Source organism: Lutra lutra, chromosome 9, assembly GCF_902655055.1.
Source record: "Lutra lutra chromosome 9, mLutLut1.2, whole genome shotgun sequence".
In the NCBI taxonomy this organism is placed as follows: Eukaryota; Metazoa; Chordata; class Mammalia; order Carnivora; family Mustelidae; genus Lutra; species Lutra lutra.
The window spans coordinates 54,706,919-54,733,948 of NC_062286.1; the positions used below are offsets into that span (position 1 = coordinate 54,706,919).

Below are 27,030 nucleotides of genomic sequence, written 5' to 3' on the forward strand. Positions count from 1 at the left end.
TCGTAGACAGTTAGCATTGAGGGAAAGAACGAAGGAAGGAGGCTAGGAAGAAAAGAAAAAGGGAAGGAAAGAAAAAGGAAGCTAGGAAAAGAAAGAGGAAAGTAGGAAGGAAGGGAGGGAGGGAGGGAGGGAGAAAAGGAAAGAAAGAAAGTAAGTGAATGAATTTTTAGCATTGTTTCCAGAGCCATCATCTCTTCTATGGGCATGACTTTGTCAGAGCCATTTTTAAAATGTGGGACTGGATATGGTTTCACTTATTTGTGGAGCATAACAAATAGCATGGAGGACAAGGGGAGATGGAGAGGAGAAGGGAGTTGAGGGAAATTGGAAGGGGAGGTGAACCATGAGAGACTATGGACTCTGAAAAACGATCTGAGAATTTTGAAGGGGTGGGGGGTGGGAGGTTGGGGGCACCAGGTGGTGGGTATTGTAGAGGGCACGGATTGCATGGAGCACTGGGTGTGGTGCAAAAATAATGAATACTGTTATGCTGAAAAAAATAAAAAAATTAAAAAAAAAAAAAAATGTGGGACTGGGAGCCATGGTCTGAACATGGAATAATAAGACATGAAATTAGCTCTCTTAACCTGGACACTGGATGGCTATTGATGCACCCTAAGATTATATCTTTTTTTTTCCCCCTCAGAGGTATTCCTGTTGGCTATCAAGATAGCTATATTTCTCCTTTTGTTTTCTTTTTCCCTGAAAGAAAGGCTACTAAGTCGGGTCTCCCTAAACTGGCATTTGAACCCAAGTTCCACACTTGGTATTGGTCCCATTAAATTTCACCCTGTTATTTGCAGGCTGACCTGTGAAGATACGTGTTGGATCTCAGTTTTGTTGTCCCCCCAGTGCATTATCTCGCTGCCTCTCTCAGAGCTCGGTTTGCTGTCACAACTACGGCTGTTGCTGCGTGGTCGGTGATAGCCAACTGAGATCATTGTCTTGGGGGAATGCAATTGTCAGCATCGAGTGTCCAGAGCAGGACAGGCCTGGGAGGAGCTTCGCAGCATGGGCTCCTCTGGGGGCCCTGGAAGGAGTACCATTCACAGAGATGGGCGGGGGCTGAGAAAGAAAGATTTCTAATGGAAGTGAATTTCACCTTTTCAATAGATTTTTCTAGGGCTCTGTCCCACCATGATACTTTAGAAATGCAGACACTCTATTGCTTCCTGTTTCTTTTTGCCTCCAACACATACTGAATTAATCATTTTGCAGGTACTCTAGAATTTATCAGTGTTCTCCCTGGTTTTGTTTCAGTAGAGAAACACATGGGCATGCTTTTTTTATCTGGGTATGTTATCAACATGAGGATTCTCACATTGACCTTCAATCCTCATTACAATGATGTTGATAATAATAATTGTCCCCTCGTTCTGTGCAGCAGGTGTCTTTTCAAAGCCCTCTCATGTAAATCCCTGGGTCTTTGCAGTAGCCAAATGAAAATCACCGAGTGGGTGTCCTCAGGTCTACCTGACAGGTGTTCACTGCCATGGACACTGAAATGGGCTCCAGTGCCTCAGGAAAGCCACTTACTCCAGAGAATAATCAGCAATAGACTTCGGGGGAACCCATGATAGAACTTCTGGTGTCATGGTATCTTTTGGAAGTTTCCTTTTCCCCTTTGTAAAGTTATTCTCTAAATATTATGTTTTAATCCTTAGAATTCTCATTCAAGAGAGCTGGGAGTTTGCCTTTTCCAAAAGCTAGAGCTAGCTTCCATTACTGTGTCTTGTATTAATTTTTTCTTCATAAAACATAAAAGAAATAGAATTGGATAGTTTACTCTGATACAGGAAATTATTGCTGGCCTAGAACATATGCAGTATTGCAGATAAGCCAGAGATTTAAAAAATATCTAAAGAAAGCTTCCTTGGATGGATTGACCAGAGATTTGTCTATTTTATTGGTTCTACCGAAGAAATAGCTCTTGCAACGATTTATCAGTTGAATTGCTTTCATCTGTTTAAATTTATTAATGCATTTTAATCTATTTTCTTGTATTTCCTTACTTTAAAAAGTATTTTACTTACGTCCTAATTACTTATTTTTCTTTTCCATTTTGTAAGAAACATTAAAATTGACAAATTTGCTCTTGTGGACCCTGTGCCATGTTCATCAAGTTTATCTATGTGATGCTTTTATTATCTCACTTCTCAGTGGTATAAAAAGGAGATGTTGGCTTTTACTACTCATTGACTCAAGAATTATTTTGGAAGCTATTTTTCTGTTGTCCAGCTGGCGGAGGTTCTGTTTTTATTTTGGCCTTGTTCTACCTTTGGCCATCAGTTCCTGATATTACTTTAATTAGACAGTTCAAAGGTGTGATATTAATTTCTTATGGTTAAGTGAAAGAGGTTAATACAGGTCAAATAGGCAAAATCGGTGCATTGTTTGCTGAGGAAATAACGATTTGAGACATTCAGCCAATGTTCATTGTCTGATGGACCATCTATTAAGTGCCAGGAACTCTGTTAGGCAGATAAGATTGTCTGCAAGAGGGGAACTGATATGTTATGAATTAACAGGAATTGTATTAATTTTCTTTAGACTTTCTGATTCACTACGAAGTTACAACACATCCAGTTTGCACATTGCTAAACTGCAAGTCTGGGTTTTCTTCATGGATGGGGTAATTGCATAATTAAGGAACTTCCCTATTTTCCAATTATTTTAAAATGAAGGACCTAAATAAATTGGGGAGGTGGATCTAATGAACCCTAATTGAGGCTCCTCACTGCACAGACCCCTGATAAGGTCCTAGTATTGGGTACATGCGGTCACATGCTTTTGTCAAATTTGAGAAGGTAAAATTTTACACTTCTTTTTCTTAACAGGTTCTCCTGGATCAGCTCCACTTCTTTTCAGAGCAGGATATTGGCAGTGATGTGTGGGAATCTAGTATTTCTGCAGTACTCTCGCAATTGGTTCCCATGAAAGAAGAGGATTTGGACAAGCTTTTTCAAACAACTGATACATTGCTTCTTTCTTTTTTTTTTTTCCCTGAGCAGCAAATTTATTTAGCCATTTCTACTCTTCTTTCCACCCTCCTCCTTCTTCTGCCCTGTCTCCCCTCCTCCCCACCACTGAAATAAATGTGATTTGAACTCAAAATACCATCATTTCTAGGAGATTATTTAGTATTTAATTTACCTCCTGCACATATGGTGGATGGTTCAGCTGCTAAAATTTCGATGCAGGACTTCTTCAAAATCTAGAAAGAGAGGAAATCAAAGAGTCAAAGCACAGCTTACTTTATTAGAAGCAGGGTTTTGCTTTGAGTTACCAAGACAGGAAGATTCAAGGATATTGTGCTGTGGTGGGTGGATGGGTGGTAACATCTTTACTAATATTACTAACATCAAACATTTAATGAGCCAACATTGTGCTACATGCCTCTGGGTGTCCCCATAAGAATTATTCATTCATTTGTTCTTTCAGCAGATACTTACTGAGTCTATGATATGTCAGTCTTGGTTATGGGGACGTTTAACATCTGGTTAGGGAAATGGGAGTTACACTTGAAAATATAAATAATGATGGTTTGTCACTGTGGTAGTTTCCAGGGTGAAGGGGTAGATAGTAAATCTGCAGAGTTCACGGGGAAAATCATGGAGGCTGTTACATTGGGTCAGGCTTCATGAAAGCTGTGAGTGCTGAGGGTAGGACTCTGTCAAGTGGAGAGGAGTGAGTTAGGAGAAGGTTGGGATCCAGGCAAGGAATGGCACGAGCAAAGGCGAGAAGGTAGAAATACATAAACCTCTTTACCTGGAACAAAAGGAGCTTGAAAAGTAGAAATGAGAGTGATGATAGATAAAGCTGGAGAGGTAGGATGGAGAATCGTTTCCAGATTACTCCGAGTTCCACTTTTTGTTAGAAAAGTCTTGGAAAGATGTTTCAGGAGAGGATATTGAAGGCTGCCTGTTGTGCCTCACTCTTTGGACCCCGACAGTCTTATTTAAATGGAAATGGACTCTTTCCTCCAGAAGAGACTTGTAGGGTTGAGAAGAGAGTGTCAGGGAACCAACCCCATGACCGCACAGGGAGTTAATCAAGGCTGCTTTGGGCCAAGCAGGATATCTGCCTGGTAGGATGTAAACTTCTCTCCACCATTTATGAATCCCATGTCCTGCTGAATATTGATTCTCAAATTTCATCCAAGCATTTTAAACAAGTATAGGACACTGAGTTAATTTACCAAGCAAATGAAATCTCTTTATTTGGGCCTTAATTTGGAAATTGAGATGGTTCAGAGGGCTTTGAAAGAAATCATTTCTCTATTTATGAAAGGGGCATTTGTTGAAGGAATTAATAGTGAAATGATAACATTGAAAGTCTAGAAAAGAAAGCAAGCATCTTAGCATTGAGAAACACCCATTTATTTCCACTGATGTATTTATATATGCTTCTTTGTCCCAGCTCAAGTGATACAGACAACACGAGATACAATCAAATGAAAGATACAATAAATTACAAAAGGAGAGGACATGGGTTAAAATAAGGAAAAATAAGGGGAAGATGAAGTAAGGAATGAGAATGGCATAGAAAAAATATACTGGAAAGAGCTTATTTCCTTGCTAGGAGTGGCTCATGGATTTAGTTCTAAACTTTCTAGTAGCAGATGAGAAGGTCAGGCAATATTTATGAGAATCTCAATTGGTGAAATAAAAACAAATCAGTTTCTCAGAAGAGATAATATTTACCCATTCCAGAGAGAAATATGGGCGTCCTCATAGAGAAGCATTGTGAAAGGAAATGGAGAACATGCTTCAGAAAATCTTTATCTGATATACAGATGACAACACACTAAAATGCAGTCACTGAAACAGGCTCTCACAAACACATGTTTTGGGTAAATCTACAGACGTGAAACTCATAAGAAGCACTATTTCTTTTTTTGACAATTCTAAAGTTCAGGTTTCCAGCTAACTTTTCCTGACATCGCTTCCCACTCTTAGTACAATCTGAAGGCATCTTTGTACTTTGATTCCTCTATTTGTTTTTGGCTTCTACACGATTCCACAGTAGGGAGCAATTTGTTCCTATTTGTCAGTGCTTGCTTTATTTCTTGGACTCTGGTTTACCATGCCACAACGCCCCCCTCCGCATAACCTCAAACACTGGTATAGCCTCAGATCCCCACTGGTGCGGGAGCCCGTTCCGACAGCAGAGAGCACACATGCACTGAGCTCCCCAAGTCCGTGCCCATCTTCGGTAAGTGAGTGGCCCTCACACACCTGGCCCTGGGGAGCTGGTATCACCCCTGAGCTCCTGAGTTCCCTTCACTGTCATTCTGACTTGGGATCAGGGACTCCAAGGATCTATGCGGGGCATCCATGTTTCCCTGCTGCTTCTCCACCCTCCCCATTCCAATGGTTTATCCAGCCCTTTAGGTCTCTTATGTAGGTAACAATGTCCTAGGACAAGGGCTTGCCAGAATCCTGGTGAGCAGGGACTCATCTCCCGCATGACAACTGTCCTACTTGAACTGCGAGGACTGTCCACGGCCTCTCCAGACCAAGTCTGCTGCCCGAAGAGCCGCCTCAGCCAGTGGCTGCCTTGACTGAGGGAGGTACCGCCCTTCCGCATGTCCTTAGGCACAAATCTCCAAACAGGACACATTGGAAGAAACAGAATTAACCCATATGGAAAAACTTAGTAAACAGTGGCATTAGAACAACACAAAGCTTTTTTTTTTATGTTTTAAATAAAATTCCTCAGGCATTTGGCATCTCTTAATAGATCATTTTATCATCCACAACTAAAGATTTCAAAATAATCCCAGAATTAAAATTGAGCTATTGGATCTCTCTTGTCCCCGTTCCCAAACTCCATCAAAACATGTAAATGAAATTTTCGCCCATGTAAGTTCCTGACTTTGAACCAACGATTCTGAACCAACTTTTAATACTTAACCAGGGATTTGGTAAAGGAAACACAAAGACACACCAGCAGGTTTTGTCATAATAAACACACGCTGTATTATTCTCTTGGAGCGTCTGCAATTAGTTGATAAATCTAAGGAGTGTATGAAGGGCCAAAAAACGTCAGCCAAGTGCTGTGATTCAATCCAGTAAAAACACAGCTTTCCCAATCTTAACTTAAAACATCTGGAAGGGATGCGTTGCAGCCAGTAGAGCAAAATTTATCAGTGAGGGGGATGGGCAGGATCTGTCTGGGACTGAGGCTTCTATTAGTTTGAAATGTCTGGTTTTAAAAGGTAGGAAGTCATGATGGCAGAAGGTGGATCTGGGGGTTCCCTTGTTATTAGCAGCCGAGACTATAATCAGTGTGTCTGAGCCGCAGCAGACAACAGGTCGGCTTCCGTGTCTGGAGACTGGATGGGGGTTGGGGGCGAGGGAGCAGAGGATCTGTCCCCAACCTGAGTAGGGGTAACCGTGGAAGAGGTGCAGGTACAGTATGGGGAAATCGCTTGAGGGAGCAGAACAGACTCACACAGGGCCAGGGTGATGGCAGAGGTGAGAGTACATTGGCTTCTGATGGAGACTGGGCGAAGACCACCGCATGCCTCGAGTATAATCCAATGTGAGGAGGGGCTCTTGGCCCTGGTTCTGTACTTACTGACCTATGGTCCTTGACATATCCTTTAACTTTCCTGAATCCTAATTTTGGGGAGCAGTTTAATGTACAGAATATAGCCTGGCATCTGGAATCAAATTGCTTGGGTCAACTCCCTCATGAGCGAGCGAGCGGTGTGACCTTGGGCAAGTTCAAACAACCTCTCTGAGTCTCTGTTTCCTCATTTATAAAAGTGGGGTAGGAACAGTACCTACTGCAGAAGGTTGTTGACTTGGGAAGATTAAATGAGATAATACTGGCAGAGACCACAGCACAGTGCCCAGAACCTGGTAAGTTCTCAACTAATGTAACCATTATTCTTAAGAACTTGGGCTCAGGAAACAAGACAATATACATTTGGGCTCTGAATAGATTTATGTTCAAATCTAAGCCCTACCACTTCCTGGCCACGTGGACTTGGACAAGTTATTAAAGCTCAGTTTCCTCTTCTGTAAAAGGGGGATAAGAAATACACTGACCTCACAGGGCTGTACGATGGTAAAATGAATGATCGATAATAAATGCAGAGACATTTAGCTTGTAAATCCATCTGGACTTAGGTGGTCAAATTCACATAGGACTGGAGAGTCGGGAAGGGAATGAGATCAAGGAAAACTGGCAAGGTTTTTGTCTCATAGACAGAGCTACACAGATGTGATCAGTCAGTAGATAGTCATTTAACAACCCTTGGGCCACCAACCAACAAGTGCCCTTCATGAAAATAAGGCACCAAGAAATGTGCTCAGAACATTCTTAGCAGTAAAGCACTTAGGAGAATGTCTTGACATATATTTGGTTCCAGACAATGGTAGTGGATACTATGACTTGTGATAATACTGTTATAGCTACTTCTCTTGGCCAGAGAAAGTAGCTCATATATATTTCTATCCCATCACCCACCACTGGCTCTTGCTTAATCATATCTGGTGGAAAAAACCCCAGAGGGTGGTTGATAATATTTTTCTGTCATCTTTTGGACAGATTTCAAAAAGAAGATAAATGGCAAAGCACATCTGAAATCTACAAAGAACTGTATCAATGCGATGTGTTGCTACTGGTATGGTTACATTTGCTCATCTCATTAGATTGTTGGGGGAGTAAGAGGAGAAGCAGATGTAAAAAAAACTTTGCCAAGTAATAAAAACCATTCAATAAATTTAAAGTGAAATCAATTATGGACCAGTCCAGGTTGCATATAAGAGTTTATTTTTTTGGATTCTAAAACTCTAGCGTCCTTTTGCATAAAGTTCACAGTTTCTGCCAAGATTTCTCAAGAATCCTTAAATAATTGTACATACTCACATAGAGTTATCAGGAATCTCTCCCTTACCATACACATCCCTAATTTTTTTTTTCTGTAATTGCTCTGCCTCCTTCCCCAATAAACAATCGATTTTTATTTACTTGGCCATTTCCTGTTAAAAGATTTTTTTATGTCTGTAAATAAAGACAAGTCTCTTTTATCCACTCATAGTATAGGGACCTTTTGCTTCCACTCATCTTTTGGAAAGTCTTTCAGAGCATGTTTCTTGGTGTTTTCATTGTTGTGAAGGGCACATTCTTGTTTTAAGATTTTTGGAGCTAGAAGTACGCTGGCCAAAAGTCAGTTAACCACCTCTTGCCTGGTTATGTTCTTTAAGACAAAAACTTAGCAGCTGTCCTTAATCTCACTGTCACCCTTCAAATCGAATATAGATTTTGCCGACCCATCTATGGCCTGGTGATTTTACCAATGAACTATTTCTTCATTCATCTAGTGCCATCTTTCAGAAGACTTATCATGGTTGATAATTACACTTTTTTGTTGTTGTTTGGTCATTAAGTCTTCGTCCTTAGACTATGAAGTCTAGAGGCAAGGAATGAATTTGTTTTACCCAACACCACATATCCATAGTGCCTAACCTGGCACATAGTAGGCATTAAATCAGTATTTATTGAATAAATAAACAAGTAATGAATGTTTTCTGCATGGCTTCATACACTGGCATTACAGTGTATTAGGTTATGGCCTTCCTTTTCCTCTATACTACAATCTTAGGGTCTTTTGAATAACAAGGCCATATTCTGCATCTTGTAACACCCTCCTACACCCTCCTCTTCTTATTAAACATCACCATCTTTGGGGGACTGCTTTCCCAGATGGCCTGTTTCAACACCTCTTTATTTATTTATTTTTTTTAACGGCTTACTTTTTTAAACAACAATGCTGTAGATGTAGCATGTCCCTGTGTCTAAGTTCTGGACTGGCCTGCTTTGTAAAAGGCCTTGACCCCTTTACTTGGGAAGATGGAGAGGTCTGGGCTTGGGGGATGGGACTCAGGCTCCCACAGAAGGCCACATACACTACTACAGCTGATAGAATGCACATTGGATAAGCCTGGGGACCACTGCTTTTATAAAATGCTTGCCAGCTTGGGACATACGACTATGTCATCCATGCCTTCAGGAGTGGTGATGTTGTCTCCAAGAATTTTGACTTTGGTTGATTACTAACAAAGTGTTTATTTTTATTTATTTATTTTAATTTATTTTTATTTTTATTTTATGTTATTTTTATTTTTTTTAAGAGAGTGAGATTGCAAGTGGCAGGGAGAGGGAGAGGATTAGAGAGAATTCCAAGCAGGCTCCTCACCCAGCATGGAGCCTGACCTGGGGCTTGATCTCTTGATCCTGAGATCATGACCTGAGCCAAAACCAAGAGTCGGCTGCCTAACCAACAGAGCTACCCAGACACCCCAGATCTCTAACAAAGTGCTTTTTTAAAAAAAAGAGAGTCACCTTTCCTAACTAAATTCCATTCCACACTTTAAACCAATAGGCACAGCTATCGTTAACTATGGATATTATCCTAGATCCATGTCAGTTCCACTGAATTTGAATTTAAAATAAAAATCTACTATTATACTGTCATCTGTCCAGCATTCATGTATGATTTCATGTATACTCATATATAATACCAAACGGATACTCTAAGATGCAAGAAAGAGTTTAAGACGTTTACTGAATTTTGGACAATAGAGTTTATCCCCCAAATATGCAAAGGTTTCTCTCTTTCTTTCTTTCTTTCTTTTTTTTTTTAAGTGGACCTCTTTTTTTTTTTTTTTAAATGCAAATGTTTCTGTCTGGGGTGCGGATGGGGGAGGTGAGCCAGCTCACTTAAATTAACACAACTCTTCCATCAGTTCGGTTCTCGCTCACTGAGTCTCCTGTGAAGGAGCGTAGGACAAACAAGGTACTGAAACTGAGGAAATTCATTTTTTTTCCACTAAGCCACTTTCCTCTCCTGTTTTCAAGGAAAGCTCAGATGGCCGTGAACTCCGAAACGTGGTTTATTTAGTAAGACGAGCATGTCGACCTCCAGAATATTGGCGAAGTCAGCCTCCCTCCTTGAGAGCTGAACCCTGCAGCATTTCACTGCATTTAGTTCCAAATTCTGCTGTCGCTTTTCCAGTGGGTCTTTCCAGTGGGTCTTAGGTAGGAGGAGGAGCCAAAGGAAGGAGTGGGGGTAACCTGCGGAGTAACTGTTCACGCCCCTCGGCGACCTTGGTCGCCTCGTGAAGCTATGGGGATTTTTATCACATCTGGACTCTTCAATAAGCCAAACAGAAATAATAGCTTAGTTGAAATGGCCCAAACGTCTGCAAAGTCTGAAGCTAATTAATAATCACAGAGGCCAATGTTTTTTAAAAAGAGTTTCTAGCTCACTACAGAAACTACAGTTGGTTCTATTTATATGCTGTAAGCAGCCTTGCTAATGTGAATGGAGCCCCATCGTCTATAGATACAATCTTGGAAGAGAAGGTGGGGGAAGGGCTGAGGGGATTCGACCAGAAACAGAGCCACAGAGCTGCCCACTTGTCATGCAGTGTGGGTCACGAATGCTATGCAGGTCTCTGGGCAGCTTCGTCATGAGTGAGTGTGCAAAGCATCGCATGGGACACCATGAAGAACATAACACATGTGGCAGTCTCTCTGACGGCGCTGTTTAGCATCTGACCAGGAGGAACAGCAGAGAGCGTGAAAAAGACCCATGTGCCAAGCAAATGATGCCAACAGTTAGTGCCACTGGGGTTCAAGGCAGGGAGAGTTCAAGGTGGAGGGGAGACCAGGGCGGACTCCAAGGAGAAGAGAGGACTCAGCAGGGGCTGGAGGTCCAGAGAGGCTTTGAGACAGGATCCAGATGGGCCAAGGAAGAGAAGGGGGTTTCTTCCAATCACAAACCAGCCTGCCTGACGAGGAGGGCTGCTGCTTTGAGTGTGGCCTCCCGCTCTGTTGGCTCTGGAAAAAGGGTTAGTTCAATAAAGTCAGGGATTCCAGGACTGTGAGAACATGATGTGGATTTTGATTGGAGGGTAGCCCTTAGCAGTTCCTGGAGGTGTCTTGGAAGAGTAGGTAGAAGGGGAGGCCTGGAAGATGGGCTTTGCCTTTTGTCATAGCTTTTTTAGGACCTGGGCCACACGAGGGGGTACAGGTCTTCCAGTTCCCATGAGGGAAAAGGAGAAATCAGCTCAGAATCGGGTTTTCATAAATAAAGCAATTTTATATACACCATAGAATGGATTTATCCTTCAGTTTCACTGATCTTACAGCTTCCTCGATAACGAGGATGTTCATGCCCAAACTCGTGAGAAATCCTTGCAAATATAGTTGTGTGTTTGATACTTGTTTATTGTTGATCAAACACGTGGAATTCTGCTTTACCCTTGCTTAATAGGAAGCCCAAAGCAGGCTGAAATATTTATTCCAGGGAATTACTCCTAGAGGGACGTGCATTGGTGCCAGCCACTGGGCTCTCCTTCTCGGAGACTGTGTGCCTGCCTCCAGGTACCGCCCTCGACTGCACACAAAGTGGGGACCGCTGCGGGGAGGAGTTGGCATCATGGTAACCAGGCCAAGTGTTGGGATTCAAAGTTGCAGACCGACGTCCATGGTATCTGAATTCAGCCCTCATGCAGGTTCCCGTTTCACTGGCTGCAGCACTTTTGCAAAGGCAAACAAAGACCCAGGAGACTTGCTGGACCTTTGCTTCATATTTTTGCTTGAGGGCTGGTGCTACCCTTACCAGCTGTGGTCAGTGGAAATTCCCCAAAGAAGCCACAAGAAGGGAAGGCGAAGGGATACTTTCTTCCTTTACAGTTTTACTGGCTTTAAGAGCTACAATCTTTCAACCACCGAAAGTCTGTCTTATAATTTCTCAACAGTATTCTGCAAAAGCAAGGAGAAATTCTGTCCTCAGAGGCAGAGTCCTTGAGCATGTGTGGAAGGAAAAGATGTTCTTTTCAGCATGTGTGAAGCTGCCAGCTTCTCCTTGTGAGGGAACTTCATCTCGCGAGCAGAAATCAGTATTTGCAGATGTGCTCCCCACCTAGTAGTGACAGGCAAAGAGCTCCTCTGCCCACCCACTCGGCACCCAGAGGGCAGACCACATGGGCTTTGGCTTTACCTATGCTGTACCTATGTGAACAGCATCGAGCCACTTCACACTTTTGGTTCCAGGGTCTCCTTCTCTGAAATGGAGCTGCTTCCTGGCCTCCCCACATCATTGAGTAGAGCACCATGGTCATTCCCATCGTGGGCATTAGCGACCCAGTGGAGTCTATTCCAGATCGCTGCTCCCTGCCATGTGGCCTTGGACAAGCTAATGGATCTCTGTCCTTAGGGTACCTACTTCTGTAGAAGGAATGACAATATCCACACTAAAGAGCGGTCATGAGACACCAATGAGACACCTACGTAGAATGATCTGCACAGTGCCCAGAATCTCAGGACTCAGGATATGGTAGCTTTTATTATTTTTACCTTCCTATGGAAATAGAGGTAGGAGAAAGCACAGGCCCAGGGTCACCCCTTATAGTCGTGTGCTCTCAGGAAGTTTCCCCGAGGCTCAGTTTCTTCATCTGTAAAATAGGAATACTTTCTTCATTTTCTTCACAGGGTTGTTATGATGCTAAAATGGGATTATATTCATTGGGATCAAAGAACAACATTTGGTCCCAAATATAGCTGTAATCTACAGTGGTTCTTTCTTTCTTTCTTTTTGAGATTCTATTTATTTATTTATTGAGAGAGAGCAAGTGGGTGGGAGTTGGCAGGGTGGGGGGCACAGAGGGAGAGAGAGAATCTCAAGCAGAGTCTGCCCTGGGCGCAGAGCCTGATGCCTGGCTTGATCTCACGACCCTGAGATCAGGGCCTGAGCCAAAATCAAGAGGTGCTTCACCGACTAAGCCACGCAGGTGTCCCACACAGGTGTTGATTTCTTTCTGCCTTTTCCCTATGTCCTGCTGCTGAGACTGAAATGGGAAACAATGAGAACACCATGAAAAATAATGCATTATACAAATGCAACATGTAAGTACTTCTTCCTTAGACTACGGAGGGCTGGAGAACAGTGTGAAAAGACCAAAACACAGGAACCAGTTTGTGGAAGCAGAGAATTCTGGGATTTGCTGAATCCAGGCCCTGGACAACCAGCCGGGATTTTCCATTTCCTCAGACATTCTCGGCCGAGTACTGTGGAAAGAACAGGATCTCGGGAACCAGGTCTCGGTTCAAATTCCCCACTTGACCATTATGAGTAGGAAGACTAGGGCAGTCTCTCTGAGGGCCTGCACCCCAGCTTCCTCACCTGGAACACTGGGATAAGACCTTCTGGAGACCGTGGTTGTGGCAGAGCCTAGCAGAAATGCTGGTGGATGGAAGACGGTCCACAAGTCAATGTGATTTTTCTTCTTTGGGCCAACATGATTATTGATACTGAGGGTTTATGGATTTGTTACCTGGAGGAAAAACAGATCAAGTGCACAATTCTCCATTCCCTGAGAGCCTGAATTTCAAGCGTCCTTGTTCTATGGACAGACCTTGTATCTGGCTATAGGTTCCCACCATCCTTTGAGTAAAAGAGCCTTCCAGGCCAAGCCTTTGCTTGCCTCCTGATGTCATCTTCTGCCATTCCCCACTTCGGTGGTGCTCTTCCTTCATTCTGCTATGCTCCGTCACAGGGCTGCTCGCTGCCAAGAATGTTCTGTCCATGCTCTTCCAGTGGATGGCCTGATTTCTTTCTTCAGGTCGTGTCTGCAAAGGGGCCTGAACTCTGTGTCAATCTCTTTACTCTTAATCTTGGTAGTTGGTTGCCACTTTTGTACCATTTATCACAGTTTTAATTATCTATTTATTTACTCATTTTTATGTGTCCCTCCCACGAGACTATAACCTTCACCAGGCCAGGGTCTCCATCACTTTACTTGTAGCTGAATGGCAAGGTTTGTATGTAAGGTTTCCAGTGAGCACTGGATAAAAGAGCAAATGTTCGCTCCCGCATCTTGATTTGGGATTTAAACATAAGGTCACTATGGGCTGAAAACCTGACGAACCATCTGAGCTTGTTGAGAGCTGCTCTGTACTCCTATTTGGGATAATTAAACCCAGTCCTGTTTTATTATGAGAAAATCACAAGCCACAAAACAACATCCGTGGGAACAAGCTGGAAAAGATGCTTCAGATGGTAGGCGAAAAAAACAAGAGCTTTCTTTTCAGTATCCAGAGGAGAAATGAACCTACTTCTTAAAAATAGCCAACTTTAGGGGCGCCTGGGTGGCTCAGTGGGTTAAGCCGCTGTCTTCGGCTCAGGTCATGATCTCAGGGTCCTGGGATCGAATCCAGCATCGGGCTCTCTGCTCAGCAGAGAGCCTGCTTCCCTCTCTCTCTCTCTCTCTCTGCCTGCCTCTCCGTCTACTTGTGATCTCTCTCTGTCAAATAAATAAATAAAATCTTTTAAAAAAAATAACCAACTTTAGGTCATAATTATTTCTGTCTGACTTGAGAAAGATGAACCCTGCTGCGCTTGTCCCTGCTTCTCTGTCCAAGCAAATGAATTAACAACTGCCATAAACATGGGTTTCAAGTGCTGGAAGGATTGCAACCACAAGCATAACTCTCAGATAAAAGCTCATAAGACTGTTATCATTCAGCTCAAGTTTGGAGACAGGACTCTCAAATTATTATTTTTTTCCCAGTTTTTGGGAGACCATTTTGCTGAAATTCCTTAGACATCTTTGGAGTTAGTTCCATTTGGGGGTGGGAAGAGCTTTCTAAACATCTTGGGGGGCCTCAGGTCAAGCTTGGGTGAGTTGCTAAGATAGAAATATTCAAGGACAACACTGGTTTCTGCAGATAAAATGATTCTGATTATTTGCGTAGGAACTGCCTCTTGGATGATGTGGGCACTTGGCTCCTAAGGATCTTGGAACAGGTAAGAGTCGTCCCTGTTCAGAATCGGCCATCTGAAGGCAAGACTGTGCACTCATGCAGCAGTAGCCTCCTGCCTCTAGACCCCCTCCATTTTTCTTCCTATGTACATGGACACCACCATCTGATTCTCTTCTTAAATATCACTTGTTAGATGTTCCAAATGTTTCAGTGATTACACCCACGAAGTTGGAATCAAAACCCCTTCAAGGCCCTTATCAGTCTGGTTCCAAACAAATGTCTAGGCTTGTTTCTTATCACTCTTGAGTTTTCACCAAACTCTCCCCCCAGACAGATAGGCATTATTGCTATTGTCCTCAGAGTATGCTTTTCCCTGTTCCAGCTTTTGGGCTGGGGTCATGTCATCTCTTCCCTGATGCTACCCATCACTCCTCCTGGGTCTTTCATGGATTTCATGTCCCACTCTCTCATGAAGGCTCTAACCCACAGAAATCTATCTCTGAGCTTCATGATCAGTCCCGAATCATGTTTTGTACCATTTGGGTATTGCTTTCTATGTTCCCTGCAGTTCTTATTGCTTACGTTGTCAAGTAGGCCACACTGATCCCAGAAGTTATTTGGAACAAAGGTCCCTTACCTGGGGATCTAGTATTGGGACTGATAATTCTCTCTCAATAATTTCCACTCTCTGGTGAAAGCAGTTTGAGTTGGTTTCTGTTCCTCGTAAATAAACACCTTTTGAGTCTGGACATATTTAAAGTAGGAGTTCCTAACCTGAGGTGAGATTATTTTTCACAACTCTGAAACTGAAGGTCACATATATCATGTTCTGAAAGTGCGCATTAAAAAAAAAAAACAAAACCAAAAACACAACAGATTTAAAAGACAGATTCCTGGGCACCATCTCATACTGTCTATAATAGACTCTCTGGGGATAAGGCCTGGGAACTGGTATTTTAAGCAAGGTTCCCAGGTCATTTTTAAGTATATTCAAGAAAATCTAGAGGATTGGGGGTAACTGACGTTAATGTCCATTATATGATGGGAAAGGAAAGCGAAAGAGGAGGTAATTCCTATGTCTTGAGTACCTATTATGTACCTGGAAAAATATTCAGTAATTTCACCAGTGTTATCTCTTGTAATCCTCAAACAGTCTGGTGATATAAGTCTTACTATCAATCCCTTCTTACAGATAAGGAAACAAGTGAGATAACTCATCCAAGGATCTATAAATGGTAAGTCATCGGGCCAGCATTTAAATTCTGGGATGACCAGCTCCAAAGTTCTTCTCACCCTGCAGGAGTTCTCAGCAAAGCTTAGAGGGAGTGAGAGGGGGCATGAAAGTACAGCCACACTGGAGGTTTCCTGGGTCAGACTGGGGGAGCTGGGCAGATCCTAGGTCTGGCTGGAAACCCCTGGATTAAGACCCCCCTTGACATCCGAAGGGGACAGTGACCCTCTGAGCTCTGACTTCGCATCCTGGACCCTGAGTCAGGGGCCTGGTGAGCTTCCACTGGAGAAACTGTTGGCCATCTGCCTAATCACAAAACCTAAAGGTAGAGGAGACAGTGCTTTTGGATTTCATCATAGGTGCAGCACACATACTGGCCTTCTGGCTGGGACTTTAAAGACCAGCATCAAAAAAAAAAAGACCAGCATCATCCAATATGCTGGCTGGACCAAGGATCTGGCCTACGTATGGGAAGGTGAAGAAGAGAGGCCAATCCTGTTCACTTACAGGAAAGGGGGGACTAAAAAAAACCATTTGTGTGTGAGGGATTGTTTCATTCAACCCAGGCTGGGTGGAAAGAAGGAATGGCTGACCACAAACCCTGAAAAACAGTGACTTCCTCCTATTTGGGGACTATAGGTCTAAAGCTGTGGTTCCAGTAAAGTCCCCTGGGAAGGTCTTAAAAATTCTGCTCCAGATGACCTCAGTAGGCAGCCTCGGTAAAGAACCACTGGTCAAAAGCACCTCTGATGGTCAAGAGATAAAGTTAGAGCCTGCCAGTGTTCTAGAAGGAAGCTTGCATTCAGTCATGGTTGGAAAAGCTGAGGTCAGGTGCACACCATCAACTGGTGTTTCCAGTATGAGAGCTGGAACCATCTGGAGTTTGGCTTGCTGCCAGAGCAAGGTCCCTTCCATTTTAAATTTACCTTGTGGGGCAAAACTGGCCCAGGAGAACAAAGAAAGAAACATGCGTGGAAGGCAAGGAGGGAGAAGTGGGACATGATAACAAAGAGAGACAAAGGAATGCTGTCGCCAGCAGAGAACACCAGCCTTAGGGGGAGGGCACTAGAGGATTTTTAGTGGATTGGTGGGGGGCAGAGAGTACCCAATGTCCAGTTTTAGAGGAAGTGCTCTACTTACTGAGTGGATGATGCCTTGCAGAGCCTGAAAACCGTCATTCACAGGAAACACGTGGTCCTTGCTGTCCGCAATCCGGGCCAGCTGAGAACACAGCAAACACACAAACACACATGGAGATGGGTCAGGCTTGGCTGCAGAGAATGGGGGAGTCCAGGGGACTCCATCGACATTTAGAACACAGAGGAACCAGAGGGCTTGGGCCTCACTGAAAAGCCCTCAGTAATAATGAGCTTACCAGTGACCTCTCTGGAGTAGGCCTAGAGGGCGGGTCCAGCTTTTACATTTGTTTTAATATTTTTCTCCTTGGAGCAGAGGTAAGGTTGCTCTGCTAGATGAACATTTGGCCTGGGTTGATGTATTTATGGATCTGGGGGCAAGCCATTGGCTCATTTTTCTCCCATTCACTCAAATTTCTGTTGGCAACTGTATTTGAATCGAACAGACTCAGGTTTCCTTTCAGAGTCACTTTAAAAATAAGTATAAGTTTTGGTATTGGGTGAGGCCAATGAATGGAGCCCCTTAACTTTCACCCAAATTGCTCCCTGAGGAGAGCAATTAGTTTCGCTCTCTTGCTTTATGGAGGAGAGGACAGGAGAAAGAAGAGTCTGACCTGTGGACTTTTCTGGTCCGAATCCATAGTTCTGGGACTGTCACAGTCATGGTCAGTGCCACGACCTACCCTGCTTGCAAAAGTAACACATAACCAATGGGAAGTTTCAGAACACCCAGGAGGGTTAGAAAGAGAAAAAGTTACTCATCTATCTGTCTGTCTGTCTATCTATCTATCTATCTATCTATCTATATATATCTATCTGTCATCTATCCATCCATCACCCACCTACCATTTTTCTCTTATTAATCTGATATACTACGTAGTCTTTCATACTTTCCCTACTCAAATACACACATTTATTTTAAAAGTGGACTCAGACTATCCCCACGTTTTTGTAACCCAATTTTATTCACCTAATAAGGTATCATAAGCATTGTCCCATGTCATTAAAACAAAAAGAAATGATGACCTACATTGAGGAACATTTATATAGGTTGTCAGCAAAATTTCACAATTTGCATATCTATACTTGTACATACTTTTTGCCCACTTGCCAAGTATGCGCAACCCTTGAACAACATGGGTTTGACCAGAGCAGGTCCACCTACATGTGGATTTTTTTCAATAAATACAGTAAAATACTGTAAATGTATTTTCTCTTCCTTATGATTTTCTTAGTAACATTTTCTTTTGTCTGGCTTACTTTGTTATAAGAATACAGTATATAAGGCATATAACATACAAAATACATGTTAATCAACTGTTTATGTTATTTCCAGCCAACAGTAGGCTGTTAGTAGTTTAGTTTTTTTGGGAGTCAAAAGCTGTCCAGGGGTTTTTGACTGTGTAGGAGGGCTGATATCCCTATCCCTGGCACCAAGGGCCAACTATATTTATTTTTTGTATTGAAAATGCACTGAGGGGCGCCTGGGTGGCTCAGTGGGTTAAGCCTCTGCCTTCGGCTCAGGTCATGATCTCAGGGTCCTGGGTTCGAGCCCCACATTGGGCTCTCTGCTCAGCAGGGAGCCTGCTTCCTCCTCTCTCTCTGCCTGCCTCTCTGCCTACTTGTGATCTCTGTCAAATAAATAAATTAAATCTTAAAAAGAAAAAAAAAGAAATACCATTATTAAAAAAAAATGCACTGAATTTCTAATAGGAGAAGAGGGATGTTTGAGATTTAAGCAAAATTAGATTCATTAAATTAAGAAGAAAACAACCAATAAGTTTCTTAATTTTATTCAGATCTCTTTTGATGCCTTGGCAATTTAAACATCTACCAAGAAAGTTAACCAAGGAAGATACCACCTGGATAGTCTGTGTTCACCACCCCCAAGTGCATGGTTTTGGCTTCTTGTACCTTACACGCCTAATAATTCTTGCTTGCTCAACATTTATGGAAAAATAACCTAGTTAAGGGGTGTTTGTGCTGCTGCACTGAATACATGTGTTCTCTATCATTCACAAGCTCCCAAACCTGAGGAAATCCATACCTGTGTTTCATTGAAATCCTTCACACCGACACAGTAAACAATGGCACCAAGATCTCGAGATCTGTTAGCCTGGGTCAATGGAGAACAGCCGTTAGTTAGACAGAGAAGTGGCAAATATACTCCTTTTGGAGGAACCAGACTAACTTCCACGATCGGGTATTTATTAAGCACCTATTATGCACCACGTACCACAATGGAGAGAGCAATCCCTTGTTCCTGAGGAGCTCACTCTCCAGTAAACAGCACATTCTACCATGATGCATGAGGGACATGAGGGGAGTGAGTAGCCTAACAAGATGGGTTGAGAAAGAGTGTTAGAAGTAGAGTCTTGATGAAGGGATTTGAAAGATGAGGGGAGGAAAAGGGAATGGCAGGCTAGGCTAACTCTATTAAATATTCTTGGTGTGGGTGCTCCTGGGTGGCTCAGCCGGTTCAGCACCTAGCTCTTGATTTTGGCTCAGGTCATGATCTCAGGGTGCTGAGATCAAGCCCTGCATTAGGCTCCATGATCAGCACAGAGTCTGCTCAGGATGTTTTCCCCTCCCTCTCTCTCCCCAGCTCATCTCCTGCTTGTTCTCTCTCTAAAATAAAAATAAATAAAATCTTAAAAATATATTCTGGGGAAATAATTATTCCATTCCTCTGAAGAATTTTTATGGCATACTTTTCTTTCTTTGTAATATATGGTATAATAGAAAGGATGTGGCCTTTGGAACTCAATATACCTAGGTTTGGCTTTGCTCTGTAGTGTTTGGGGATCCAATGAGATAACATATTCAGAGCTCTTCATACAAGGCCTGGAACAACACGATGCTTATAAATGTCAGCACATTTATAAGCATTATTATAATAATTATATTATTATATTATATTATAATAAGTACATTATTCACAAAGGCCTTTGTGAATAAGGCCTTTTTCATTCCCATAGAGTATACCTGTTTAATGGTCTGAGAATTACAGTCTATATTTGAGTAAGTGAACCCATGACCATCTCTACAATTAAGTATCGAGAGGGCAACATAATGAATAACATCCATGTTTTGGCTTGATCTTAATATTTGACTTATTAAAGGCTCTGATGTCTTATTTCCAGGTTCTTCTGTGTTTCAGAATAGAAAATAAAAGTTGGAAATCATTGGAATATACAGTAGGCACTTAATAAATAATTGATAGTAGACACATAGTAGGTGCTCAGTGTATGCATATTGATCTGAATTGTGTTCCTCCTCCACCCCTGGCTTTAGTATTCAAACCCATGTGTGACTGAAACATTCTTGAAACACTGAATTTTAGAAGAAACAGAAACATATATCTTTTTCCTTTCATTTAAAAAATATCCCTTGCTGCTTTAAGAATAAAACAAAATTTAGACACAGTCTATCTCTAGCCTTATCTGTAATAACTTATCTGAATATTTCCCTCTATTTGGGCTTTATATAGGATAAAAATGGAAAGATTAATTTCTTTATGTATCTTGAGCTTTATCTTTCTTTTTCAGAAAGCCTCCTTCTCTTGGCCCTGGCACTCCAAATATTTTTCCAAGTTTGTACATGCCATACCTAAAATTCTTTTCTACTAACCCATATTTTAAGCCTCTGACATCCATCATTTATTTCATATTCAGTTATTTCCTTATTAGGGTTTTTACTTTATTTGACTGTTGTTCAGGACCTAAAATAAGCCCTTCTGTGTTCCCACTGTATTGTTAGTTTCAACTTTAGAATATGAGAATATATTATTTTCCAAATGCTCAGGCAGGGTCTGTCACATTTACTTGTGTGTTTCCGTTGCAAATGGTATTTTGTACTAATTATGGGTAGGGGAGAAGTAGTGTGTTTACCTATATCATTTCCTCATGCCCTTTGCCAGCAGAGGCTTCAAAAAGCATCACTAAATCCTCACATGGTAAGCACCATGAAGGCAGTAGACGTATCTTCTCCACTTGTTTCCCTAGTATTAGGCTAAGTGTCCAGCATGTGCGGAGCTCTCAGTTAACACTGAATGAATGAATGAATGAATGAATGCCAAGGGACCTGGATTTAAATCAAATAATAGTCAAGAGCTTGAGATAAGGGTCATGCTCTGATTAACTCCTCCCCAAGAGGCCAGCATCTCCTTCCTCACTGTCTATCTTTTTCCTTATTGTGTTTCTCTCTAACTTGGCTCTAAGGAACCTTTGTCACTTTGTCAGTAATGGTGAACTGGTTTCTTGGGCCAATTATACATGTGGCTCAAATCTCAGACTAGAAAAGAAAGGGTTTCCTAAACATAAACATTAATTCTCAGTTCCTGAATAAACTTCTCTTTCTGAAACTCTTTATACAAACTGGAAGCTTCATTTAGAGAGAATTCTCTCACTTGCTCTAAGGAGGACTTTTTGAGAACATAAAGAAAAGGAAGGAGAAATACTGTGGGAGTGATTACACTTTACTTTGCTACCAATTAATATTCAACTTTGATTCTCAAAGTGAGAACCTCAATGATTAATATGTTCTGACAAGACTGGCTCTTGCATATTTCGAGTAATTCTTTCCCCTCCTGTTTTTAGCAGAAACGGAGGAAAAATGGCACCAACATTTTTGTTTAAATGTGATACACAGTATTTCAAAACTGCTAGGTAAATATAGTGTTTTCAATCAAGTCATGGTGAGCAACTTTTAACCCTTAAAACACGGAGTAACAGGCAAATATTTTGAAAGGGGAAAAACATCGACTGTGTGTAAGATATGAGAGTTCACTTAAAAAAAAAGAATTATTATTATTTTTTACATATGAAATAATATTTTACCCAGAGGTTTTAGGAAGAACACCTATCATGTTGTCTGGGTAGAAAGAGTGCAGCCCATTTCAGGAGGAAGGAGCCCTATTTCCATGTCTGTGTTAGACAGAGGCCAGGCCATCGCTTACCTCCCTCTCTGAATAGAAAAAGAGATCTTCATGGAGTTCCCCATCGGTCAAAGCAATGATGACGCTGGCCGTCCTGTATCCTGCTCAACACAACACAGACCCACTCAATCCATCTTGCCGCACTCAGGGAAACCCCCTCTCAGTCCTGGGGGTTGATGTCTCATAAGCTCAACCACCCGAGGTCCATATTATGAGAACCAACAAATTTTTGTTTGGGACTAGAAGCACCTCCAGCACGAAGAAGAAGAATGCATCATCTGTGGGGACAGACTCTGAGGGGGGAGTAGGATTTGTTTGTGAGTTTCTCAGTCTCCTCCCAAAAAAATGGCCAAGCCTGCTGGAATGGCCACTGGACTGATAGCCAGGAGTAGCTCCAGTGAATCAAACTTCTAGGATTTTCTATTAACAGTCTGTGGGACTGAGGTTAAGGCCTGGGGGAAACTCTACCACATGCGCTGTTCGGGAGTCCTTCCCACAGGCCGCAGCTGACCATACCAATCACCCCTTGAAGAACTGGACAAGGAGAAACAGTCATCATGATATTAGACCAGCTGGAAAAGTCTACTAGAATTCTTCCAGTGATTTTTAGACTTGTAGTAACATGGCTGATGGTTGGTTTATATGAATGAGCCTTAGTGTCAATATCGGATCTGTTCTGTTTATCACAGTTGAGGGGGAAATAGGAAGCAGACACCTCTACAGGCCTGAGAGAAAAATCCCCACCGTAATACTGAATCTCTTTCAAAAGATTTGCCTCCGATAAAGAAAGGCGATCCATGAAAGACACTGTAGTAATAGTAGTAACAGCTAAAATTAAAATAAAAAGTATATTTTCTATAGATTAAGTATATTGTATATATATTTTTTTCATTTAAATCAAGCCAACTTTAAGCCACACTGGTATCTTAATCTTAATATCATATCCAATTATAGTAATGAAGAGGATTAGAGCTTGGAGAAGGACAAAAAAAATTAAATTTGACAAGAATATCCAAGACTTTATTAACCTACCCAAGTACTTATTAATTTAATGAATTCAACATGCAAAGCTGTTCACGGACATTACAGACTGTGGCCCATAATAGGTTCTTCATTATTTTTATGTAACCTTTTCTGGGCATCAACAGGACAGTAGAATTTGGCCAGGTACGTGTCGTCTTGCTATCCATTTCTTCCCTGTGATGAGGTATGGAGGATTATGGACAACGTCGCATTTATCTTTTATCATGTGAAATTACTGAGGCACTTTTTCAGGAGCCAACACAGAAAAAAAAAGTTTGATAATTCGTATTATGGTCTTACCTTGACTGTTTTCATAATAAATCTGCTCGCTGGCCTGAAAAACACACGGAAGAGACATCAGACCTAGAGCCACTGTGTGCTGCTCCAAATACCATAGGGGGCCGTGGGCTCTGGGGCTGCCACAAAGGCCAGCTCAGTCATGAGTCTTTATGTAAGCCACCTACGCTTCGTTCAGGTATCAATGCATGGCCTTCAAGTAAAGTTACCTTGACATTTACCTAACGTACTTGTGAACATGGATCCATGCTTTACTTCTCACAGACTAGGGCCTGTTTTCCTTATAACTGAAGTCACTGACGTTCCGTCTCGACACTCACGCACCCTATAGAAAAGTTTACCTTGGAAAGGCCGGGGGGCTTGCGTGAGTCACGATTCAGGAGCGTCAGCCAAGCATTAGCTAACAAGCCCTTTATCGGCATCAGGGAAGGAGCAAGGAAATTCCTTCTCTGGGATAGAGTTATCAGTGCCCAAGCTTGTGGGAAAATTGTTTTCGCTTTTTTGCTTTCGGGGGTTGTTCGGTTCCATGTGTCTTATCTCATCGGCCATCCTTATGTTGATGTTTCCCTATCACACTTTGGGGTTGAAAACAATTTTAAAATTACCCTTTCAAATCCTTCATGCATGTAAGTGTCTCCTCCTGGCAGGACCTTCTGGAGTTCTTCTAGGCCCTGACGGATCTGCTCTCTGAAATCCAAAGACACGGTGTTAGTCCTATTAGAGCATTTCACATGTTGCTGTGGAGAGACGTATACATTAAACTTTTTTTTTTGTGGATCCTGCCATAGTCCCCCCACGGTCCCCCAAAAGCCTATTAGAGGGAAAGTCTTTATAGCACATTATCCGTTCAGGGTCAGTCATAGGGGACGATGAACGAAATCTCAGGTGAAGGGACATTTTGCAGGAATATCCACCACTCACAAGAGTTTCCCACCCCTCAACAGAACAAAGTTTTCATTCTACATTAGAAATGAGTCCTAAAAGGCAACTGCTCCAGAGGGGAAGACATGACAACTCAGGCAACTTTATATCAAGACGCAAACAGCTCATGTGAGCCAGAAGGAGAAGAGCACCAAGGGCCCAAGGCCACCGCAGGGACTGAAGGTGGGAGGGGCAGGAGTCGGGAGCAAACTGTGCCACCCACAAGGATGCGTTGAAGGAAACCGTGTAGTCAGCTTTGAAAATAAAAGCTCAGGCAATCAACGCTTTCCAGGACAACCGGGAGTGTTTTCTGTGGGCTGGTGTCCATGTTTTCTCACTCTGGTTGCTCAAGGTGATAGGGGAGGGGCAGGAAGAGGAAGTGGGTTATGGGACTGGGAAAGGATCCAACTGGTGATGGGAAATGTGGATGGTCTGGGGACCTAAAACAACCTTTGGAGGACATTTTCTCCGGGATGTAAGATGCCCACATCCATATTTTGTCTTTTAAGTAGCTCCATACCATGCCCAAAAGGCAAAAAAAGCTATTTTCTGAAGAAACATTAACTGTATTCATAATCTGTAAGCCTATAAAAGGGTGTGTCATTACCTTTCTCTCACTGGGGTGTCTTTAGTGACAGAGGTGGAGATGCACTATTTAAATTAGGAAGCGAAGCTTTTTTTGAGTAAGGAAAGACCGTCCCATTTATTGAGCTTCCACTATGTACAAGGCCCTGCTCAAGGATTTCTGATTTTATATTCCAAGTAACTGCTCAAAGTGAGCTCTCAGGCGAGAAAATGTGGTTCAAAGACGTTACATAGGAGAGCAGAGACTTGAAATCAAATCGGTCTGACTAAAATGTGCCTCTCTACCCTGCCCAGGATTCTCCTTACATAGATCAGTGCTGGAGAAGTGGGAGGTTTCAGTAACACTTGCTTAATGAGGAACGACGGTAATAATTTCTAACACTGTCAGAGTATCCACTATGTACCAAGCCCTGTTAGAAATACACCACTGATAATTAAGTCACTTATATCTTATGAAAGGTCTTTGAGGTAGATATACAGTTAGGTCCATTTCCCAGATAAGGAAACTGAGTCACAGGGTGGTTAAGGAACTTGCCCAATGTCTCTCAACTACTAAGTGGCAGAGGGTGAACTTGAAACCCAGAGGCCCTGTTCTCCATCACTATGATAAATTGTTTCTCTTTGAATGAATGAAGAAAATTCATTACTGTCTTATCCTGGCAATTACTTGGGGAGGAAACCTAGTGCAAAATTAACTTTCTGCTAAAACTGATACGATGTCATGGCCATGGGTGAGGCTGGATTGCCAAGTTGTTGTAAGTTTGTTTTTGTTTTTTTTTTAATTTTTGAAAGATTTTATTTATTTATTTGACAGAGAGAGACACAGTGAGAGAGGGAACACAAGTAGGGGGAGTGGGAGAGTGAGAAATAGGCTCCCCACTGAGCAGGGAGCCCGATGTGGGGCTTGATCCCAGGACCCTGGGAACATGACCTGAGCCAAAGGTAGACACTTAATGACTGAGCCACCCAAGTGCCCTGTAAGTTTTTTTAAAAGACAAACAGAATGGGTTTGCCGAGCCTTTCCCTGGCCTGGGTTGCTGATGCTTCTCTCGTGGAATATTTAAGACCAAGTAACTCAGACTTTGGGAAATGTTCTGACTATGGTCTGCTTTTGTATCGGTGCCCAGATATCAGACCATATGCCCAGCTGCCCAAGTCAGAAACAGGAAGCCTTCTTGGCCCCTCCACTTTCACTCTCCTCTCTCCTCCTGCTCCCCGTACCTAATCTGTCATCGAGTCTATCAGTTCTGCTCTAGACATCCATGAAACTGACTACTTCTCTCTCTTCTGCCAATGCCACGGTCTGAGCCATCATTGTCTCTTGCTTAGACCACTAAGACAGTCACTCCTATCTTATGACTGTCCTCTTTCCCTTCTTCCATTCATTCTCCACATGGCTGTTACAATGTTCTTAAAATACAGAATAAAACATGCCACTCACGCCGCTGCTCCAAACCCTTCAATAGCAGTTGATTACACTTGGTGTAAATCTGAAACCCTTGCCAAGCCTTCCAGTGCCTACACGGGATGGTTCCTCTGCCTACCTGTCCAGCCTCATCTGTACCACTCTGCCCCCACTCTCCTCGCTTGAGCCCCCCTGGTCTTCCCAAGCAACTTTCTCCAACAGGCCCCTCACACCTGCAATCATTGTTGTCTGTGGACTGGGGAAACCATTGCCCAGCTCTTCACTGGGCTAATTCTTACCCAGCTTTTCAGTCCCAACCTTAAATGTCAATTGCTCAAAGCAGCCTTATTTGACTTCCCCTCTTCAGACTAACTCCCTCAATTAGACTTTCTCATGGCACCCAACAACTCTGAACTAATAACATTTGATTATATAATGATTTGCTTAGATATCCCTCACCAGTTTGAGACTCTAAACTCCATGAGGGTTGGGCCTTGTCTGTTTCTGTCCCCACTATATCTTCTGTCCCTACTATAGTGCATGGGGCAGAAAAAACATTGAATGACTATTTACTGAAGAAGTTAATCATCTGAGGAAGAAGTCAGTCTTGGGGGCAGGGATGAGCTTTACTTGGCCATGTGGAGGGAGGCCAGGCAGAAGCTGACTTGATAACTGATCCTAGATCTGTCCCCATGTGGTGGTTAGAAGCCAT

The 27,030-nt window shown here is 42.5% G+C and overlaps 1 protein-coding gene across 2 annotated transcripts in view; it reads right to left on the reverse strand.

Moving 5' to 3' along the window:
* The window catches only part of ANTXR1 (ANTXR cell adhesion molecule 1), a 221,640-nt gene that overhangs the window by 144,217 nt on the left and 50,393 nt on the right, over positions 1 to 27,030 (reverse strand). For both annotated transcript variants that reach the window (XM_047744854.1, XM_047744855.1), the window contains exons 4-9: positions 24,013 to 24,094; positions 23,411 to 23,444; positions 22,109 to 22,188; positions 19,199 to 19,267; positions 17,156 to 17,236; positions 3,154 to 3,214 (exon numbers count right to left, since the gene is read on the reverse strand). In XM_047744854.1, coding sequence (XP_047600810.1) covers positions 3,154 to 3,214; positions 17,156 to 17,236; positions 19,199 to 19,267; positions 22,109 to 22,188; positions 23,411 to 23,444; positions 24,013 to 24,094 — 407 coding nt within the window. The remainder of the gene's footprint in view (positions 1 to 3,153; positions 3,215 to 17,155; positions 17,237 to 19,198; positions 19,268 to 22,108; positions 22,189 to 23,410; positions 23,445 to 24,012; positions 24,095 to 27,030) is intronic.